Source organism: Microtus pennsylvanicus, chromosome 2 (genome assembly GCF_037038515.1).
Source record: "Microtus pennsylvanicus isolate mMicPen1 chromosome 2, mMicPen1.hap1, whole genome shotgun sequence".
Classification (NCBI taxonomy): Eukaryota; Metazoa; Chordata; class Mammalia; order Rodentia; family Cricetidae; genus Microtus; species Microtus pennsylvanicus.
In genome coordinates this window covers 117,816,784-117,838,983 of record NC_134580.1, presented here as the reverse complement: position 1 = coordinate 117,838,983, position 22,200 = coordinate 117,816,784, and the positions used below count along the sequence as shown (strand labels likewise).

General features: G+C 38.3%; 1 protein-coding gene across 8 annotated transcripts in view; it reads right to left on the bottom strand.

Moving 5' to 3' along the window:
- Macrod2 (mono-ADP ribosylhydrolase 2) overlaps positions 1-19,303 on the bottom strand; it is a 1,861,794-nt gene extending 1,842,491 nt beyond the window's left edge. For all 8 annotated transcript variants that reach the window (XM_075962323.1, XM_075962324.1, XM_075962327.1 and 5 more), the window contains exons 1-2: positions 19,007-19,303; positions 13,705-13,821 (exon numbers count right to left, since the gene is read on the bottom strand). In XM_075962323.1, the coding sequence (XP_075818438.1) occupies positions 13,705-13,821; positions 19,007-19,052 (163 nt within the window). In that variant the 5' untranslated portion in view covers positions 19,053-19,303. The remainder of the gene's footprint in view (positions 1-13,704; positions 13,822-19,006) is intronic.
- Between the last annotated feature and the right edge of the window lie 2,897 nt (positions 19,304-22,200).

The following is a 22,200-nucleotide window of genomic DNA, read 5'->3' as shown; positions in this document are numbered from 1 at the left end:
TTCTTTAACTGAAATTCTCCTCAAATTTCCAACAAGTATTTGAGATACCTTCTCCTCCAACTCTGTACAGAGGAATCCTTTACATTGCACACTACACAGTGCAGTTTTCCTTAACCTCCGACCTACTCCCATCCGTTTCAGCACACGTGGTACTAAGTCATCTATAATTTATTCAATGGTCATTTTTCTTCCATGCCTACCATTTTATTACAAGTATTTTCTTTAAAAATGTATAGCCCGTAAAAAAGTACATTCTTACCCATTCTTAGATTTAACTTTATGTTCAACTGATTATTTGGGCTTGAAATTTTTGCTTATGTTGATACTTAATGCATACATTTCTCTTTTGGTCAAGAGCTCCCTACTCTGATTCATTGCATTTTGCTTAGTACTTCTACGTACTATAATTATTCCTCTGTATCAAAAGTTCATAGACCTTTTGAAGCAACATGTTTTATCTTCACAGTTGATAAGGTTTTACTCTACACAGAATTCTAGGATCACGGCACTTGCATCTCAGAATTGACAGAAATTTTCCCACTATTCCTTAGCGAATACAGGGCTACATAGAAGAAGCAAATACCACTCAGATAATTTTTTAGTTAGGCCCGTTTAACTTTACCAGGAAACTTGATTTTTCTTTGTTGTTGGTCCTTGAAATCCAAAAGTTTGATTTTACCAGAAGTTTTCTCCAGTGTACCTTATTTGTTTTTTTTCCACATCAGGAAAGTTTCATTTTACTAATTTACAAATTGCTACCTTTTTTATGTGTACTGTATTTATTTCCAGAATTCCTGTTTCTCAACTAATAATTTCCCATTATCTATTCTATTCAAACTTTTCTCATACAATGTTTAATTTTACCATGTACTTTCTACAAGTAAATTTGGCTTGACTATCAATGTCACTTCTTACTACTTCCTTTTGCTGGAGGTAGAACTCAAGGCCTTAGTTCATGAGAGGCAAACAATCTTCAATTGAACTACATCTCCTGCCTTCCTCTATTTAAAAAAAAAATACTATAAAGCAGATTAAGTATACAAAGAAGTATAAAGTATTACTGAATAAATAGCTATTTATTCACTATCGAATGTAAGGAAATTTTTAATCGGTATTAAGAGAACAATGCCTTCCTTTTCCTCCCAAAGGAAACCAAAGTTTGGTATGTATCACCATGTTAGATTTCTTTGAGTTTACATACAGATATACAGATACAGATATAGACATAGATAGAGACAGCTATAAGACAGAAACCGTATTGCTTTGCATTTTTATGCTTCACATATACCTGACCTTTTAATTTATTTTAATCATTTGTTGTTATACTGCTAGGGATCTAACCCACAGCTTTGCCTAATTATTATTACTATAACTCACAGCACTGATGATGATGCCAGGGATTCAATCCACAGTTTTGCCTTTCAGACAAGAACACTATCCCGAGTGGCATCTCCAGCTTCAACCAACTTGTTTCTTTAAGACAGTGTCTTTAACTCTCAGCTCATAATTCATCAATAAAGTCACAACAGTGGTTGGCGATTACAAACGAAAAAAGCAAACCAGGAGTGGTGGGGAGTGAAAACAATGGTAAGTCACATGACAGATTTATAAGAAGCATACCTTCTGCTCTGTCAAGATCTATCTAAACAAATCAAAAAAACAGAGCTAAGGTGTGTGAGGGGTAGATAGGTACATGAGTCACTTCCCTAAAATTGTCTTATTACCAATATGAATAAAATTCACAATGGTCCTAAAACCAGGTAAATCCTAAGAAAATCAGTGACAGAATGTGCTTCCAGAAAAGTCAAGTTTACAATATTTTACAAGCAAATCAGCCAAGGAAAAAATACCATTTCTTAGTTCCACTTTTCCACTGTGCCAATCAACACTGCAATGAATTGCCTGGTTTAATGTATTTAACCAATTATAAACAGAATAATCTCTGTATTTAACTGCCTTTGAATAAACTCACAGGTCTTTTGATCACCAAATAGTACTACTATGTTACTCTGTACTGACAATGGTCAGAAAGGGAATACCACTAAATACAAGGTGAGTTTATCTTAGAACAATAATCTCACAGTCAAGTCAGGCACATTAGGCATCTGTTCAATCATCAACCATGAAGAAATTGTTTTGACTATGCCTGACTGATTTTCATCCAGAATCCCTCAGAATATTTATTTCCAATGACAGAAAGTGCACTTTCAGGAGTCAGTTCCACATGTGACAAACTAGTCTCCAAAAATTGTTATTATATTGTTCTAAAATCAGATGCATAACTTCAAACAAGTGCTCCAAAATGTTGCCTAATGCCCTTAAAAATAGGTAGTCATCCATCTCACCTACCACATAGTATCATTTCCCAAGACAGACCCCATGATGCGCTAAAATATAGTCTAGTAACTTAAAATAAACAGTATTTTTATTAGACTATGCATCATTAAAGGGAAAATCCCCAAATGTTAAAATATAAAAACTGAGCCATCAGGTGCCACATGCCTTTAATCCCAACACTCAAGAGACAAAAGAAGGTGGATCTGCATGAGTTCAAGATTAGTCTGTCTATACTGTAAGGTCTAGCTACATAATGGAAACCTGTCTCCAATACACACCACACACACACACACACACACACACACACACACACACACACACAATTTTGAATTTATATTATTTATACTTAAATTTATTATATAGTTCCAATTTGAAAATTTATTTTAAAACTAACACTTGTGAAGTTGGCAGGTGCTACGATACAATTAGGGCAATTACTGCTGCTATTAGAGTTGGCAGCTTGCCCTGCTTTATAAAAGTTACCATTTCTGGTGATACTAAGACAACTGCAACCTCTCAGCACTCAGACAAGAAGATCAATGATCGCTTGTGAAAAGGATATTAATCCCATTAACTGGCTGAAAATCTGAAAATATTAGGAAATGCCAACATTAAATATTGCAGAATAGATGTATAAATGGTTTAGAAAAAAATCTCAGCTAGAAGTAGAGTAAATTTTTAAGCAGTACTATATCACCAACTCTCTCAACATACACATCAACAGCTGGGGTGGAAAAAAATCATTCGGGTACACTGGACTGAATGCCAAGACATCTAAAGAGTGAGTACCTTAAGCAATATATTTCAATCGTTTCCATGTATGTTCAAGGAAAATGTGATGGAATGACTGAGTAAATCCAAAAGTGTTCTGAATAGATTCAAAGAGAAAGTTTTGCTTTTTACATTTATTGAAACTGGTAACTTTTAAAGAATTCACAATAGTTTAATTGGCAATGTTTATTTTTCCTTCTTTACTGGAATACAAAGCAACAGTGTATTCTGCAGCTGTTTTCAATAGAATGATTATTTAAGAAGTGAGCGGTAATGTGGCATACTGATATTTACAAAAACTGGTTTCCTGTCTGCTCTCTTCTTGACAATTAAATATGACCATATGACTTGATATTTGATTCAAAATGTGAATGAAACTAACAGGTGTCATTGCCAAGCCTACACCTCTAAATGGCATTGATATATTTCCAGAAATCTACAGTCTACTGAAATTTCGAGGCTGGGAAGTGAAGAGTAACAACTACATTATTACCTCAAATAGCACAGAGAAACACTTGACCAAATCCAATCCTCTTTCAGAAATTTCCTAAACATAACAGAAATGTACAAAATGTCTAAAAATTAATATAATAGAAGCCTAAAAATTCACAAATATCATCACACCCGACAGTAAAAAACTGAAAGCATTTTCCCCAAATCAGAATAAAACAAAGATGTCCACTGTTACTACTTCTCATTAACACAGTACTGGAACATTCCAGTCAGAGCAAAATACACCAGATGACATGAAAGGCATCCTAAGTGGAAAAGTAGTAAAATTTTCTCTGTTCACAGTTATTATATACAGCAAGAGTCAGAAAAAAATGATAATTAGCTCTAATTCATCACAGTTGCTATACAAAACTATATACAAATATCAGTTGAATTTATAAAAGTAATAACCATTGATAAAAAAAATTGAGACATTTCCATTTACAATGACCTGAAAAAGAATGAAGCTAGTCAACCAAGCAGGTGAAAGATTCTACATATAAAACTAAATTAACATTTTAAAAGTTAAAAACAACATAAACAGAAAGACATACCACTGGTTGATTGAAATATTAAATCATGGCAAAGATAATATCACTACCCAAAGCAGTCTATAGCTTCAACACAATCTCTATCAAAATTCTGAAGGTATTTTTGGGAAAAAAATCAAAACTCATATTATCTCAATAAACATCAAATACAACTAATCATGGAAAATTAAAAAAGAACAAAGCAAAGGACTCAAACTTCATGATTTCAAAGCTTACTACAAAGCTACATTATTGAAGCAGTGTGACAGGCATTAGTCCAGATTTATAGATAATGGGACATTTTAAAGTTGGTTTTCAAAAAGGGTACCATGACTAGCCAAAGGTCTTAAAAAGAACAGAATTTTAAATAACAGATACTAGAAAGCAGGATATTCACATGTGAAATAAAATGTACTTTACTTTATATCATACACAAAAATTAGCGCAAAGTGAATCAAACACTAAATGTAAAACAAAAATTCATTAAACTCTTTTTTTGTTGCTGTTGTTTTGGGGTTTTTTTGGGTTTTTTTGTTTTTGTTTTTTGTTTTTTTGGTCTTTTGAGACAGAGTTTCTTTGTGTAGCCATGGCTGTCTTGCTCTGTAGACCAGGCTGGCCTGGAACTCACAGACAACTGCCTGCCTCTGCCTGCAGTGCTGGGATTAAAGGCATGTGCTACTCCCTCCCAGTCACCATAAAACTCTTTATAAAAAAATGTTTTCATGATATTTAATATAATCTCTAAGATATGCAACTAAAATCAAAATTCTGACACGACACAATGGTGTGTTAAGTGTAAAAGGCCAGATAACAAAAGACAACTACTATATGATTCTACTCACATCTGGCATCCAGAACTAACAAAATCAGAAACAATGTAGTAACAGTAGCTGGGTAAGTAGGACAAACCAACAGTTTTGTTTCTCAGTTACAAAGTTTCTGTTTGGAAAGATGAAAAAGTTCTGTAATGAACGCTAGGGATGGTTACATGCACTGTATATTCACTTAAAGCCACTGAATTCTATACTCAAAAGGACTACAATGGGAATCTTCCACTATGCCAAGAGCACTGTTGAAAAGATTAAAATAGTAAATTTTATATTGCATTTTATCACAATAAAAAAATTAAGTAGTTTAAAATCTTACAAGAATGGATTGGGAAGTTGGCAACCTCCTGCATCCCTGTGAATATACACGCACACATGCATGCACACACCAATTAATCTAATAATGAATTGATATATTAGAAAACTGAATGATACAGAGATAAATAAGAAAGAGTGCTTATCAGACACAGGAAAAATATTTAAAAAGAGATGTATCTCCAAGGAAAAGAAGAAAATGAATTATTTTAATAAAGCAGAAAGGGTGTGAAGTCCTCACAGTCTCTCAGTCATTATATGCACAGTCACAAATTTATCCTCATCGTACATCTTAGTCTTAAAAATCTTCCAGGTTTTCCACTGCTTGGGCATACACTTGGCCACTTCTCTTAAACTACACCCATTATCTATGCTGTGTTACATCAATAGTCCACAGCCTTGTAAATCAAAGGCTTAAAACAAAAGTGACCTACATTTGGTTCGTGTTCACAGAAAATTTCAGCAATTAAATATATCATAGAAGACAATACTTATATAATTCATAGATTTAAAATTAATAAATGGAGGGCAAGGCACATTCTGAAGACTCAAACAGGAAGACCACTAGAACTAAAAGTTTGTTCTCTTTGGCTACCACCAACTTGTACAAATGGGTGTCTGTTTGCACTGAGCTACTAATATTTATATGAAACTCACATTTACTGTGAAGTTTAGTGTGTAAAATACAACTAATAGAATACTATTTTTTTCATCTTGAAACCATAATTCTAAGTTAATTTTAAAATAATTTATAAAATAAGATTTAAGATCATTGGTTTGGTTTCTACCTTTTAACTTGCTTTATACAAAAACAATTTACTGAATACCTGGTGATACATCTGCAATGCTTACTTACATGTTGTCAAAATCATCTGATAGATTTGAGATGATTAAATGTATGGAAGATTATAATGAAAAAGAAAAATTGAGGTGCTAAAGAGAAATAAGAAAAGATATAGGAATAAGAAGGGGAATGTGAGATGTGGTTAAACAGCATAACAAAGAATGTCTTATGTAAACAGCATGGAAAAGCAAACAACAGTCAAAATCTGAATAATGAAAACATCCTTTAAACATGTTAAGTATCTGGATTAATTTCTAAGGTCCCATATGAATCTTTACAAAACATGAAATGTGGGAAGAAAAACAATGAATGAAAATATTAATCAGCAAATGACTTTACTATTTAGTAACCTCACAGGGCAATGAATCACCATCTATTGTGTAAAATGCATTATGCTAGACAACCAGGGACACAAAAGATATTGAAGACAATACAGTACCCATTTTCATGGTAATTACAGTATCATAAAGGATCCTCATCAGACAACCTTACTATTGACTACATAGGGCCAGTTGTTATCATCACTTTCTTAAAAGGAACACAGAAAAGAAACTGTTTCAAAAAGTGAGCAAAGGAAAACTTAGGGGGGAACACAAGTCTTTCCACTTCAAAACGTTACAGATGATAATAATTATACAGGCAAGATGAATAGTGCTTCCTCCAGTACTAGAGCACAGAATACTCCAGAAACAGAAAGGAAGATGGCTAGCTGCAAGTAGAACAAAAAAGCAAAAGCTTGAAGAATAAAAACACATGTAAAGACTTCAGAACGATTTTGCTGTTTTGTTTAAATACAGATTTTAGTTGTATACTATCTCTTCGTGACTGCTTATAGAATAAATCAGAGTAGTTCTATAGATTTTTAAAACTTTTTAATTTATTATTTCACAAAATAATATGTACAGGTGCTTTGCCCTCTTGGATGTCTGTGTGCCATGTGCATACAGTACCCATAGTGGTCAGGAAAGGGTGCAGAATGTCCTGGAACTAGAGTTACAGGTGACTGTGGACAGACCAAATGGATGTTGAGAACTGAACTCAGGTTTTCTGCAAGCAGCCAGTCCTCTTAAGAACTGAGCATCTCTCTCCAACCCCAAAATGAGTATTTTTAAAATCAAATTCACATTAAGATCAGTTACAAAGGAAAAATAAAATCACATACACTCAAAAGATTTGTATCTAAGAAACTACAGTGCTTGGCTCTTTTCTGTTTCTGTAGATTATTTCACTTTCAAACTACAGAGTTCAAACTGAATATAATCTAAAAAGAGATCAAAACAGATTAAGGAATATTTCTTTTTAATTTTTACATTTTTATAAATTCCATCCTGTTTTTGTTTGTTGGTTGGGTTTCTTGTTGTAGTTTTTCGTTTTTCAAACATTTCACTTGTGTAGCCCGGGTTGGCCTAGAATTTACTTTGTCTATCAGGTTGGCCTTGAACTTACAGGGACCCACCTGCTCTGCATCTGCCTCTCCAGAACTCCTAAAAGCCTGGATTAAACCCATCCTGTTTAATACCATTTCTAAACTATTTGGTCATTTTCAAATATATTCTATCATTCAACCATAATCCAACATTTAATAAAATAATGTAATTAATACCATAAAAGTCTGAAATAGTACTTCTATTTTTCTCTTTTGTGCATGTGGTGTTCATCCATGTTTGTATGTGTGCAGATGCATGTGTTTGCAGACACATATACACATACATACGCAAGTAGAGGTTCAGGATTGACACTGAGAGTCTTTCTCTACTCCTCCCCACTTTATTTATTGAAGCAAGGACTCTCAATTGAACCCAGAATTTGCTGATCAGCTAATCTAGGTAGTCAGTTTGCCCTGAGATCCCCTGTACTTGCTTCCCAAATGCCGGGATTACAGTCAGTCACCATGCCTACTGGACTTTTGGGTACGTTCTAGAGATCCTTAGCATAGCAAGCACTTAACACACCGGCCATCTCCATCGCCACTCCAGCACCAACTTCACTTTTTACAGCTATTCAGTTAAAAACAAAACTCATTCGGCTTCCTCTTCCATAGGGTTCCTTGAGCCCTGATAGGAAGGATTAGATGGAGACAACTGTTTGCAGTTGAGTGTTCCAAGGTCTCTTATTCTTTGCATAATGTATAGCTACTGGTCTCCATATTTGTTCCCATCGACTGCAGGAAGAAGCTTCTCTGATGATGACTGAGCAAGGTGCTGATCATGAGCACAGCGAAATGCCACTAGGAATCTTTTATTGCTACGTTGCTTTTTGCTTTTTATTTATTTATTTATTTGGAACAGAAAGAGTGTAAGAGTCAGAGAGGATGGAGGACACCGAGAAAACAAGTCCCTCTAAATCAATGTGATCAAAGCGCATATGAACTCAGAGACTGGGGCAGCACGCACCGGACCTACACAGGTTTGCATCAGGTCCTTTGCATATATATTATGGCTTCCAGTTTGTGTTTTTATGGGATTCCTTGGGTATGCCAAGGAGTGGGTCTCTAATTCCTGTGCCTTCTCTTGACTCTTTTCCTTCTGTTTGTTTGTTTTGTCCAATTCCAATTTGTGAGAATTTTTTTAGCTTATCATATTTTATCACTATTGCTTAAAAGCTTGTTATCCAATGACAGACAGAGAGGGAGTAGATCCAGGTATTGGGAGGGGGGACTGGGAGAAGTAGAGAGAGGGAAAATCATAATTAGGGTATGTGAGGAAAACATGTATTTTCAATAAAAGGGGGGAAAAGGAAAAACAAAAGCAAAGTACTGCATGTCATACAAAACTCTATACCCACATGCTTCTCCATATACTCTTCTGTAGCATAAGCATTTACATTCTAATTTCCTTGTTTCTTACAATTAATAAACATACTGTTATCCAAAAGTGGTATTTATGAACTTACTAAAATAAAAGTACTAGATTATATACTAATATTGAAAGATGATTAAAATATACTAACAAAAGAAGTTCTAAAGACTAGAGACACATGTGGTCCTAGAGTTGGAAGGTTAGTGGGGAAGAGGATATTAATCATTACATTACATTCCTATGTAAAATTACCAGAGAATATGATTAAAAATAAAATTTAAAAACCATGTCAAAATGAAAAAGTTTTCTTTGATGATTTCTAAACATGACTTTTCAGCTTGGTACATAAGTCATTCACTGACCGGGATTTCAAATTCTACTCAAATTAGATCTCAAAGTAAAGCGAGTAAAGGATTCAGTGGTTAGGGCTTAATTTTTTTCTCTTTCTAATTAAAAAAAATTTTTGAGAGAAAAGATATCACACTGTTGACCAGACAAACCTGTAACTTAAAATCCACCTGCTTCAGCCTCTAAAGTAGTTGGGATACTGGAATTACAGACAAGCAGTATCAGATCTGATGGGCCATCACTTTTCACAGTAATAATTTTTAAGAGTAGAAATTAGTTCAAATGAAAGGAGAATCAATAATACTGAACTTTTATGCTATCATCCTAACTTTAATATGAAAGAAGCTAAAGGTTATAAATGTGCCTCTGCTCTTTAATCAACCTATACATGTCAAAATATTTCAATTACCTTGAGAAATGTTTAAGTAATTCAGATTACAGTCTGCAACCTCATAATTTTAGAGTTTGGTGTTTTCTAAATGACATCTATGATCAGATTTGAATATAAACATATAGTAGATACAAAATGTAAGGTTTTCTTCTAACAAAACCATTTTCTAAGAATATTTTCTGATATTTGAATAAAATAATTATAAGGACTTGTTATTTTTATTGCTCAATTGCACGTCAAACATTCAAAGTAACGACCCACTGACTAGACATGTAGCTCAGTGGGTAGAGAGTTTTCTGGCATGAACAAAGGCCTTGGTAGTTCCCAGTATTTTATTAGCATATATTAGTTTACATATTTATTGCTTTAAATAATGTTTTTATTAATTCTTTGTGAAACGTCCATACAATGTATTTTGGTCATACTTTTCTTCTCTCTTTTTTAAAACCATCAAGTCCAGTTTGTACTAACCACCTATGAGTGACTGCCAGGGTTGACACCATTAAAAAAAAATAAACTATCTCTCTCAGCAACCATCAAAAGCTAGTAGCTCCTCAGCTAGGGACAGGGATTCCTGCCCTCCTCCACAAGGGGATTTTATCTGGCTGGCGCTTACTCGGGTCTTATGCATGCTGACACAAACACTGTGAGTTCATATGTGCAACGTCCCACTGTGTCTAATTATACAAAATAAATTTTACTGTGACATTTCATGCATGTACATAATGTATTGTGATCCTATTCACCAATTAACTGAACATCTTTTAAAGCACTGAAACTGTCTTGACTAACAATTTATTAAGACTTAGTACTAAAGAGATGACAAGGAAGTGCATATGAAGAATATGTAAAGTGTGTACAATTGAAGAAATTAGCAAACATCACTTATATAGTGAGCTGATACATTTCAAGGACAAGGACAAGGCCAGTCACCAGTTTCCAGGTTATAACAGACAAGGGCAAATAACATTTCAAATGTCACACAGAAAAAATAAAACACTGTTTAATAGAAATACAACTCAAGTCACATCACCTAATTTCTCACAGAATACATTCAGGTTCAAAACTGCATAACAGGTAAAAAAAAAAGTAGTGCATTAAAAAACTGCAAATGACTTGTAAATTATAAGTTCATAATTGAGACACAGGATTAAATACACAGTGTCATGTAAGACAAGAACATGTCAGGAGTTATTCTATGCATATTTTCTAATTTGGCAGTTATTTAATATTTATAATAAATATAAAATATTTAACATTTTAGCATGTGGTATTCCTGAACACACCAAACTACTGTGAATTCTAACAACAAAATTCTACCACATATGGTTACTTTTTGACTGAATGTTTAAAACAGAAGTAGCCTGGACCTATAAGATAAAGATGTTCAACAGATAAAGACGCTTGCCACCAAGCTTGAAAACTGAAACTATATTCCCAGGACACATAGTGGAAGTGGGAATCGGACTCCTACAAGTTGTGCTCTGACCTGGACACCTGGGCTGTGGCATTAATGTAGCTTGTCCCCTAATACACACACATGCACACAGCACACAGCACACACACACGTGCGTGCACACACATACACACACACACACAAATTGCTAAATAAATAAATGTAAAAAAAATAAAGAAAACAGAAGAAGCCATCAAGAAAATCAAGTTCCTAAACACTGCCATTCCAACACTGCATAGCAGCCTGAGCATCAGCTACTGCTCTTTGAACTGCTCCACCAGCAGCAGGAATCTAACTCTATCCCAAGAGACCAAATTTGCTAAAAAGAACATCATGTGCAATATCCTTAGAGAACTGACCAGCTACTATAGTGAGCAAAAAGGTAATCAGATGAAAGAGAGAAGCAAATGGAGATTTTTTTCTAGGCATAGAGCTAATTATTCAATACCAGTTGCTTATAAACAAAAGAAGATCTTAGCTGGGGTCATCCTTGTGAATTCCTGAAAATTTCTCTAGAGTCAGGCTTCTTGCTAACCCCATAATGGCTCCCTCAATCAAGATATGTCTTACCTTGCTCTCATCTGTCCTTCCTCCATCTTGACTATCACAATCCCTCAAGTTCTCCTCACCCTTCCCCTTCTCCCCTTCTGTTTCCCTCCACCACCCCTTCTCCCACTACCCCCACGTTCCCAATTCTGTCAGGCGATTTTGTCTATTTTGACTTTCCAGGTGGATCTATATATGTTTTTCTTAGGGTTCACCTTGTTACTTAGCTTCTCTAGGATCATGAACTATAGGCTCAATGTCCTTTGTTTATAGCTAGTATCGACTTACAAGTGAGTACATACCATATTCATCTTTTTGGGTCTGGGTTTCCTCACTCAGGATGATGTTTTCTAGTTTCACCCATTTGCATGCAAAATTCAAGATGTCATTGTTTTTTATCACTGAAATGTAATGGACTCTAATGTGTAAATGTGCCACACTTTCTTTATCCAATCTTTTGTTGAGGGGCATCGGGGCTGTTTCCAGGCTCTGGCTATTACAAACAATGCTGCTATGAACATAGTTAAACATATGTCTTTGTAGTATTATTGAGCATCTTTTGGGTATATGCCCAAGAGTGGTATTGCTAGATCCTGAGGTAGGTTGATTACCAATTTTCTAAGAAACCACCATACTGATTTCTAAAGTGGTTGTACAAGTTTGCATTCCCACCAGCAATGGATGAGTGTTTTTACTCCACATCCTAGGACACCACAAAACCTTGAGGGAAGTCACTGTCCCACCTACCCATTGAACACATCAGTCACTCAGCCTAACAAGCCTTTGTTGTGGTTGCAGCTGTTTGTTTTTTAAACAGTGTCTGGCTACACAGCCTAAATTGGCCTTGAAGGGACAACTGTCCAAGCTGTCAGACCTCTAGCTGTGCTCCAGCCTCAGCTTCACACACGTCACCACTCCTGCCCAACCCTAACTGTGTGGTCTTTACAAACACCAAATCTTAAATTAGCTGTTTTTCTCCACAGGCTCTGTCCAGAACTCCATGCTTGGGTCTCATTTTCTGAACCCAAGGTACTCTGTACCCTGTACACTGCCATCAATCTAAGGACACCACCTGTCCTAATAGTTCAAGTCCACTTCATAAAGCAGATTTCCCTGCTCTGAAGGGTGCTTTTCGTCTAAACTTTACATAAAGATTAACACCAATGACTACTAATTCTGAGATAAGCATATCAAACATCTTTTAAATGTATGATTTCCTGTTTAGAAACTTTAAAAAATTTTTTATTAAAATATAATTACATTATTTCCTTCCTTCCCTTTCCTCCCTCCGACCCCTTCCATCTCCCTGTCAAATGAATGGCCTCTTTTTCTTTGGAGACTTTACTATTTATGCAAATACTATGCATAAAATAAATAAATACAACTTGCTGATTCCATTTAGTGTTGCTTGGGTGTATATGATTTCAGGCAGACCACTAGATATGGAATAACCAATTTTCATGTATCCTCTTAATGCTTAAAATTTACATATACTCTTCTAATGCAATCCAGACTTCTATCAAACCAAAAAGACTAAGAAAATTTTGTCAAATGATTTTACATGTAAAAATAATACCATACCAAATAAAACATACATTCTCTAAAGTTATCTGAAATGTTATTGTTTTTCTGTATTGCAATATACAATCTTAACCATATGCAAAACCATTAAAATAACCTAGGAAAACCCAATAGAAATGGAACTAACGCAAACTCAAAATGCCACACCGTCAATGAGTAAATCTCTATAGCATTTTCTCTTAAAATCTGACACAGAATAGTTTTTAAAGAATAAAAAAAATACTTGCAAAAAAACACTGTACTGAAAACATGTATATTTCAGAACATTAATTATGTTACTATACATTCCTAAGCTTAAGAAGGATACAGCAGGTAACCAAAAGCAATCAAACAATAATTTCAAACATGAAAGTAATTATTTCAAAAATACCTTCTTCATGAATATCAATTATTCATATCTGTCAACAATTGTCTTACAAGATATATATAGGAAGAGCATATGCCTAGAAATTGTTCTGAGAAACTTACCATCATTTTGGCCCTTGCTCCTCATCTCCTCCTTCCATGACATGATGGTGCTCAGAGGAACATAGTCCCTTATGTATTCTTTGCGTCTCTCCTCTAAGGTCATCTTCAGCAAACGTTCTTGCAAAATAAAAGCAGAATCTCCATTTGCATTTAAATTTTAATCTTGGGAACTACTGAAAACATTTATAAATATTAATCATGCTACACTAACCAAAGACTTAATGCAATCCAATGATTTCATATTTGAGGGTTAAAGGAGGTCAAATTAGTTCAACACTAGCAAGAAATGTAAAATTAAAGCTGGTAGGAACAAAGTCCCTAAGGTGGCCCAAAAAATGAGTCATTTCTTCCTATAATCATGGACTAACGTGGGCCACATATTAGGTGAAGCATTCACAGACTTCAGGAACAATGATCTGTCAGTTCCCATGGCAAAAGAGCAAATGAGTAAGTTACAAAATAGTATCAACTAAAGAAAGCGCAGACTGCTGAGACAGGTGTGTCCAAACAGTGAAAGCACAAGAAAGGTAGCTACAAAGCTGTTTCCTCATTTTTTCCAGGCTATCAACAACGAGAGTACTCTCAATTCAGTAATAGCACTATGGTGGTAGAACATACATACTTTAAATATACACTTTAAGATTAAAATATAAAACAACATCTTAGAAAAGCAGATGCTGTTTATAAAGAGCTCACCGGATGCCAAGTGTTTCCGATGTTTGTATCACTAAAATAATTTTCATAACAAGTCATGACTAACGAAGCACAGATAAGAGTCTTCCCATGAAGAGGAAAAGAGTAAGGGCATTTCAACTAACAGAACAACAATAAAAGCAAGGTGATGCAAATACTTTAATGAAACTCTAAGATTTTATCTGGAACAGAAGATCCACAGAAAAGAAAAACAGCCAAAAATAAAGTGAAACTGTGCAAGGATTTGTATGGGATGCTGTGGCATTAGCCCTCCTTCTATAAAAAAAAAAAAAGACCACTAATTTAAAGTTGGTTAGGAATATCCTGGTTTGTGCAGAAGATGATCCACTAGGAAGCAGGAAAAAGGGCTACTTATTTTTAATATAAGAAATAAATTTCTGGCACTAGAGGAAGAGGACAGAAAACAGGAAAAAACAGAAAATTTGTTGAAGTTAACAACAGTTACAAAGGAGAATAATGACATAAAATCTAGTTGTTGTCAAGGTTAAGAAGTTCAAGTGATATAGAGGAAAGAGCTTTAATAAATACAAGAAGAAAATGCTATCAAGTTCTACAGGAAAGTCAGAAAAAAACATGAATTACTTTACAAAGCCACTGCCTTATCGACTGGGTGTCCAATAGCACAAAAACAGAGCAGTGGTTGACAGAGTTTGGCCTATGACCTAAATCTATATTGTCTTAGATCAATTTCCTCATCTCTTTATGTTTCAATTCCTTCATGAGAGAATTAGACAGGTATTCTTCCCAACTTTTAGGTGAGGTAACTAAGGCAGTGAGGTCAGAAAACTTACATAACATCCTGGAGCTTGTAGAGTGGTACCAACTAAGGTTTGAAATGGGACAAATACATCTAAAGCTTAACCCTACATTACCTCATACCATTTTCTACTTTCATGAGTTCAGAGATCAACTGATATAACCCTTATATATAAGGCATTGAAAAACAGCGAAGAACACAAAACAGGACTTCGGTAACTTATTATGTTCATCATCATTACTGAATGACTTTAGAAACACTAGTTTCATTCAAATATAACTGAAATCCATGACACTATGAGGTACTAAAGGAAAGAAAAGGAAAAGGAAAAAGGAAAGGAAAGAGAGGAAAGAGAGGAAAGGAAAGGAAAGGAAAGGAAAGGAAAGGAAAGGAAAGGAAAGGAAAGGAAAGGAAAGGAAAGGAAAGGAAAGGAAAGGAAAGGAAAGGAGGAAAAAGAAAGTAAGGCCTGATATAGTGGCTCACACCTGTAATCCTAGTACTTGGGGGTTGGAGCAAGAGGACTGTCACATGTTCAGGGTCAACCTGGGTTACAGAATGAGTTCTAGGCCAACCTAAGCAATGCAGAGTTAGACCCTGTGGAAAAGGAGGGAGGGGGAAGGGGAGAGGGAGGGAGGGGGGAGGGAGGGAGGGAGGGAGGACAGAACAGGACAAGACAGAAAAGGAAAGGAAAAGACAGAAAGAAAGAAAAGAGAGAGGAGAGAGAAAGAAAAAAAGAGAAAAGGGAAAGAAAAGAATGAAGGGAGGGAGGGAGAGAGAGAAATAAAGGAGAGACGGAAGAAAGAAGGAGAGACGGAGGAAGAAAGATTAGCAGGGAGGACAAGGAGCACAACCCCAAGGCAAATCCCTGTGAAAGGAACAATACTTTAAGGTCAAACATAAGACCACTATTATAGACAGTAGAGAAAAGATGAACAGCCTAAAAAATAAATACATGACGACACAAGATCTCAAAAGACTATACACAACTAACCAAAGAGCTCGATCACAAGGGTTAATCTAACATGTAATAAACAATAAAAAAAAGTGTGCTACCTCTAAAATGGGAACAAAACCTAAACTAAATGTAAAGTAACAGTCCAAGGACACTACAGAGAGCATGTTAGGGTTGCTATTCTTTTGTTATACTTAATTTTTCATGAATTAAAAAGACAGAGTCATCTGTTCATTGTAGAATAATAGATAGAACAGGAAGGTTCAAAGAAATAACTTCGGAATTGGCTCACAAAGTCAGAAAAGGGAACTGACCCTCAGTCGTTTAAGCACTGCTTCCATAGCTCAGATCACAGTGCAGGCTTATTACAGCTAGACATTAGGCTGAAGGACATTAGGAAACATTGTTTATGTAAATGCCAAAAGTCAGACAGAAACAAGACTGTCATTCTATTTATTTGGAAGTAAATGTGCATACTGAAAACAAAACAACACCAAATGTGATACAATAAAAACAATGAAATAAACTGCAAAGCTCGAAATGAAAAGACACACATTAAATCATTCTGAATTAGAGCTCAGAGTAGTAGGACAATACTTATTTACATGTGTGCTTTTTAAGAACTCCTCAGTTACTTGTTTCAGAATGAATCAAATGGAAAGCAAAAGGCACAGTTTCTCAGGCATTACCAAAAACTTCCTTCTGCTAATGCTTCATCTTCATAATGAATCCATTCTCTGGGAATCAAGTCCATAAAGAGTTCTATGTACTCCATGCTGTTCTGAACTAAAATATGTCTCTAAAATGCCTTGATAGTGCAATGATCTCGGTAAGCCTTCATTTAAATTTTAATAACAGCTGCAGAAGTTCTAAGCCGTCATTAAAGAAGTACTTTATCCCTCCAGTGGGATATAAGGGAAAGGGCATGCATCCCATTGGCTTCTTTTTGATGGAATAACAGATGATACTTCACACTTTACTATTCCAAAACAGACATCCCTAGAAGACAGAAAGAACTCACTTGGTAATATTTCCCTTTAACTTTAACCTTCATGCAAAAATAGCTTAGTTTGGGATAAAAGAAAATAACTCCATTGAAAGCATTCTTTGTGCATTTGCGTCTTCATTTTTTTAAAAAAAATATTTGTTTATATTTTCCTTTCATATGAAACAAAAGGCAAAACAAAAACCAAGATATTAAAGAAAGATTCTGAAATGTCTGCTCATCATAGTCCAAGTGTATAGATGCTACATTAGGAGCTGTTTTCCTAACATAACAGAAATAGCTCTCAAGTTTTCACTATACAGTCAATGATTCATGTTGCTGAGAACAGTGTCAATGGCTTTACACTATTTTGTTTTATCATCATCAATTATACAAAGCTAACATATAAAGAACATCAAGAAAAACGGGTGTGATTTTTCCAGCTCTCACAATGAGTATGCTCAACACAAACTGCTACTACAAAAGCAAGGCACAAGCACTATGTCCCAGAGACGACTCTTTCCCCAACTCTCCCTGGCTTTAGTTTTCCCCAGAGAGAGGGGTAGAGAGGCCTTCTGAGGGTCAGCGAATGCTCTACCAGTGACCTATGCCTTCCGCTGTTATCAGACCGTAGTTCTAAACAGCATTTGTTTTGTGACACCTTAAGTTTTAATTCTCTCAAACTCATATTCATTAACACAGTGACGCTTGCAAATCTTCCAGCATTTTAAGGATATTTGAACTGGGCTGTTCAGTCATGTTAAGACTTCCCTGCAGTTAATTTGAAAACTTCCCTCCTTACTCCTTTTCTCATGCACTGTTAAAGCAGGCACTATTTAGAGAATTCTTTCAAATCTTCGTACTGACATCTACTGTTTGGTCAAAGGGTTCATAAAGGGCAGGGACTTGAAATGAAAATGTTTAACAAGCTAAGGCCAAAAAAGAAAAAGATCAACTTTCGCCCCATTATCCCTGTTCATTAAGACAGTCCGGAGAAATCTGTACACCCTTACTCAGCTTCATCCTTTAATACAGATTTCGTCGCTAGTCAATGCACATGGTTTATCTGTAATGGGAAGGAGGGAATAAAAGAGGTTAAAAGATGAAGAAAACTATGCCAGACACATCAAAATATGGTCTGTGAAACTGAGGTGAGACAGACGGGAGAGAGAAAAAAAATCGCACAGCTCTCCTTCTTAAAGGAATCAGCGCCACTGTCAATCTAACGGATCTGGAGAAGCCTAGGTGTGCACAAAACTCAGGGAAGGGTTCATTCACGGAGTGCAAGCAGCCTTACTCAGGGCGACTTCACACTATGAATGGGGATGCAACAGAGAAACGCGGCGCCGGGGAAAGCCCATTCAGACTTCTCGGAAGGCACTGATGCTCGCCCGCTAAGATGCTCCTGGCAGGTTGCAAATTTCAGAAGTCCCACTGCTGCAGCAACGGAGCGGGGCTGGGATGGACGGAGGGCAGAGGCGGGGAACGGACGAAAGCAGGTGCAGGCGCACCAGGCTCAGCAGCAGCCGCAGCCTGAGCCCCCGCCGCCGGGCAACCGGTCCACGGGACACCCGGGCGGGCCGTGCAAATTCCCAGCCGGGGTCCTGACCAACTTGCACGCGGCCCCGGGGAACCCGCCGCCGGGGAGGAGACGACTCGGCGCCCAGGGGGGGTGTGCGCCCCGCACGTGCGCGAGCCGCAGGTGCCCGGGGGCGGCGCGTGGCCGGCCGGGGCGTGAACGCGCGCGCGCGCGCGTGGACGCGGCCACGGGCTGGAGCTGCACCGGCCGAGAGGGCGCGAGGGAGTCTGCGGGCGGAGGGCGCCGCGCCGCCCCGCCGGGGCCCCCGCCCCCCACCCACCCGCCGCCCGCCCCCGGGGCCTCGGGGCCGGTTACCTTTCTCCTCTCTCCACACCTTTTTCTTCTTGTTGCTGGGGTACATGCTGCCGTGGGGGTGGCTGGCTTTAAGCTGCAAGTTCCCCAGGCTCACGGGCAGACAGGGTGTGTGGAGTGTGGGGGGGGGGCGGGAAATGGAGGGGACACTCGGGTGGGAAAAGTGCAAAGGCTCTGTGTCCCGCGCCGCTAGCCGCTCGCCCGTCGCCGCCCTCCTCCCCTCAGCCCGCCCGCTCTGCCCCGCGGCCGCCGCCACAGCAGCACCTCAGAGCCTGTCAACTAGGTCACGCCTCGCGCTAACCTAACACCCGCGCAGGCCCCGCCTCCCGGCCGCTAGGCAGCGCCGCCGCCCATTGGCTGCTCCGCCCGCCGCTCTCCGCGTTCTAGCCCAGGCGCGCCCCGACTTCAGCCTCAGGGCGCAGGCGCAGGCTTGGGCTAGACGCCGAGGACGTTGGGGAGCTGGAGGGGGCGGGGCCAGAGCTCGAGCCCCAGGCCGCGGAGCCGACCGGGGCGGGGCGTGCAGCAGCGGCCGGCAGGGAGCGGGCGGAGCGGGGGCAGAGGGCGGGGCCTGTTGGCAGGTGCGCCAGGTGACCCCGAGCCTGCTGCGAGAGGTGGCTTGTCTGGGGTTCTGCTGGATGAAGAGGTCGCGGGTCCTGGGAGCTGTCCGAGCTCTTTGTAACTGCCTCTCCTGGAAAGGTTTTACCTGATAATCGGCCACTTCCCTCTTGGTGGGCAAATAGAACCAAAAGAAATGATCCCAGACCCTGTGCAATCTGCTGCTGAATCTTGGGTTAGGGATTTCGTTGGGATTCTGTGAAGTTCCGAAAGCTTCAAAGTACACTGGGCTAACTCAAGAGTTTTAAGAACTGGCAACCAAAATGCATTGGGACCAAGTCCTACATCAAAGCTAATTCCAATGAGTAATGCCCGTGGCTGGTTGTCTTTTATTCTTCGTTGACTTCAAAAGAGCTTCTGATCCAAAGATCTAGCTTGATCCTGGGTGGTTCTGTCGTGATTCAGAAAATTCATTTGCAGGAAAATCTTCTACGGGAATACAGTGACCTAGAACATAGAACTTTTGGACCCCTTTCTACCCCAGCTTTATTGTCTTCGTCCACAAAGCTGGCTTAGTGGATTTGGGAAAGTCACATTTATTAAATTTAGGGTTTATGTTACATGTGTTGGCAAATATCTATATGGAACACAATATTTTTTTGAGATTGGTCTCTTTGTAGCTCAGACTTGTGTAGCAGACTTTCTTTCAGACCACCAACCAGTACCCCAATCATGAGACAGAGACATGTTATTTGTTGCGAATGCTCAGACTTAGCTTTTATTTTAGTGTTTCTTTTTATCTGCGTTTTGCCTTGGGACTTTTTACCATTCTTTCTGTATGTCCTACTTTCATTGCTTCTTCTATCTGCCTAGCTGGCTTCTGACCCTGGGCATGTCCCTCTCTTTCTCCCTCATTCTCTTCTCTATCCTAGATTTCTCTTCTTACTTACTCTGCCTTTGAACTCACCTTACCCCTCCCCTGCCTAGCTATTGACCTTTTAAATAAACCAACCAGGTGTCTTAGGCAGACAAGGTAACACAAAAAAAAATGAAAAGAAACATCTTGACCTTGCTAACAAAGCCAGTAGAAACAAATGTAACACATCCTCACATAGTTAAAGTAATTTTCCACAACAGGCTTGTCCCAATCCCGGGATTTTCTTTCTTCAACCTTAAACAAACCTCCACCAAAGAGGACTAGAATGCATTCAAAATAATAATGATGATAAAGAAATGGAAAGAATGGTACACTAAGAGATGTAAAGAATAGAATTTTTGAGTAATGAAAGTTAAAATGAATTCACAACATCTTAAAATAGTAATATTTGTTTTGATATTCTCTTTGGAATTTTCCTTTAAATGCTACCATATCCATAAAACATTATTATGTTGGGAGAAACAGAAAAAGGTGCAAGGAGGAAGTAACACTTGAAATAATTTTTGCAATGGAATTTTAAGGGCTTTAATTCATGGAGAACCAAGAGAAAATTGACAATGGGATAAACTTTCGGAGAGAGAGGAGTTTAAAAAGATGATGGCACTCTCATGGATGGTCAAAGCAATGTTGCCATTAACCAAGAGATGTCATTTGAATGTGGAGAGTGTAATGATCAGTCCTGTCCCTTCATGAGACAAGCCACACCACTCCTGATCTTCAGTTTCCAGACTGAGTCCCTCCTTTCCAGTCTCCCTCTTGAAGAGGCAGCTTCTGTCTCTCCCTTCTCCCCACTTCTCTGCTTCCCCCTCTCTCTCTTTCTCTCTCTTTCTCTTTCTCTCTCTCTCTCTCTCTGCTCTTCTCCACTTCTCCCCTTTCCCCTCCATAACCCACTAAATATCCAACCTCACTCTGCATTGCATGCCTATCTATATCTCTGTCTCTCGCCCACCATGTGGCTCCCTGCCTGGGACCAGCGCCTTTGGAGCCCTGCAGCATTATCTCGTGGCATGGTCTTGTGGCATGCCTCATCTGTCTGTTTCTCATTGTGGGACTGGCTGCCCCATGGAGGTCTCTCACCCACCATGCATCTCTCTGCCTGGGACTCATAGCCTGTTGCAGCCACTCAGGGAACTGTGCCATCCTTGCCTGGGACTGGCTGCTCTCTTGGGACCCGCTGCCCACTGCCTGCTGCTACTTCAGGGACCTGCAGCATGGTCTCATGGCCCTCCTGCTGCAGCCACTTGTAGATGTGCAGCATTTTTACTTAAACCATAACAGGGTGTCCTAAAGCTTTCTTCTCAAAGTGGTACTACTCCAGGGTGGTGTAATTGGGGTATGCTGTGAAAAGGAAACATGAAACTCCTGTCTCTCTGCAGTCTAGCCTAAGATCTAAGTAGGTTGTTTCACCAAACACTCCATACATAATGTGGCATTGTCATGAGAGACTCAAACCAATGTGACCTTTCAGAATTGAACTTGAACCTCCAGAACCATAAAGCAAGAAGGGCAACTTTATTTCCTAAGTAGACTGTCTTTGGTATTTCATTGTGTTATTGCAAGTTAGCTCAACAATTAAAGATCATATTTGGGGGGGGGGGGAATTAACTTGTTTAAAAGTGCTAAATGTTAGGTGTCTGCCAAAAAGTACCAAGCCCCTTTCCTTCAAGATGGAGGCTGCACTCCAGCCTAGGACCAATCCTTCCAC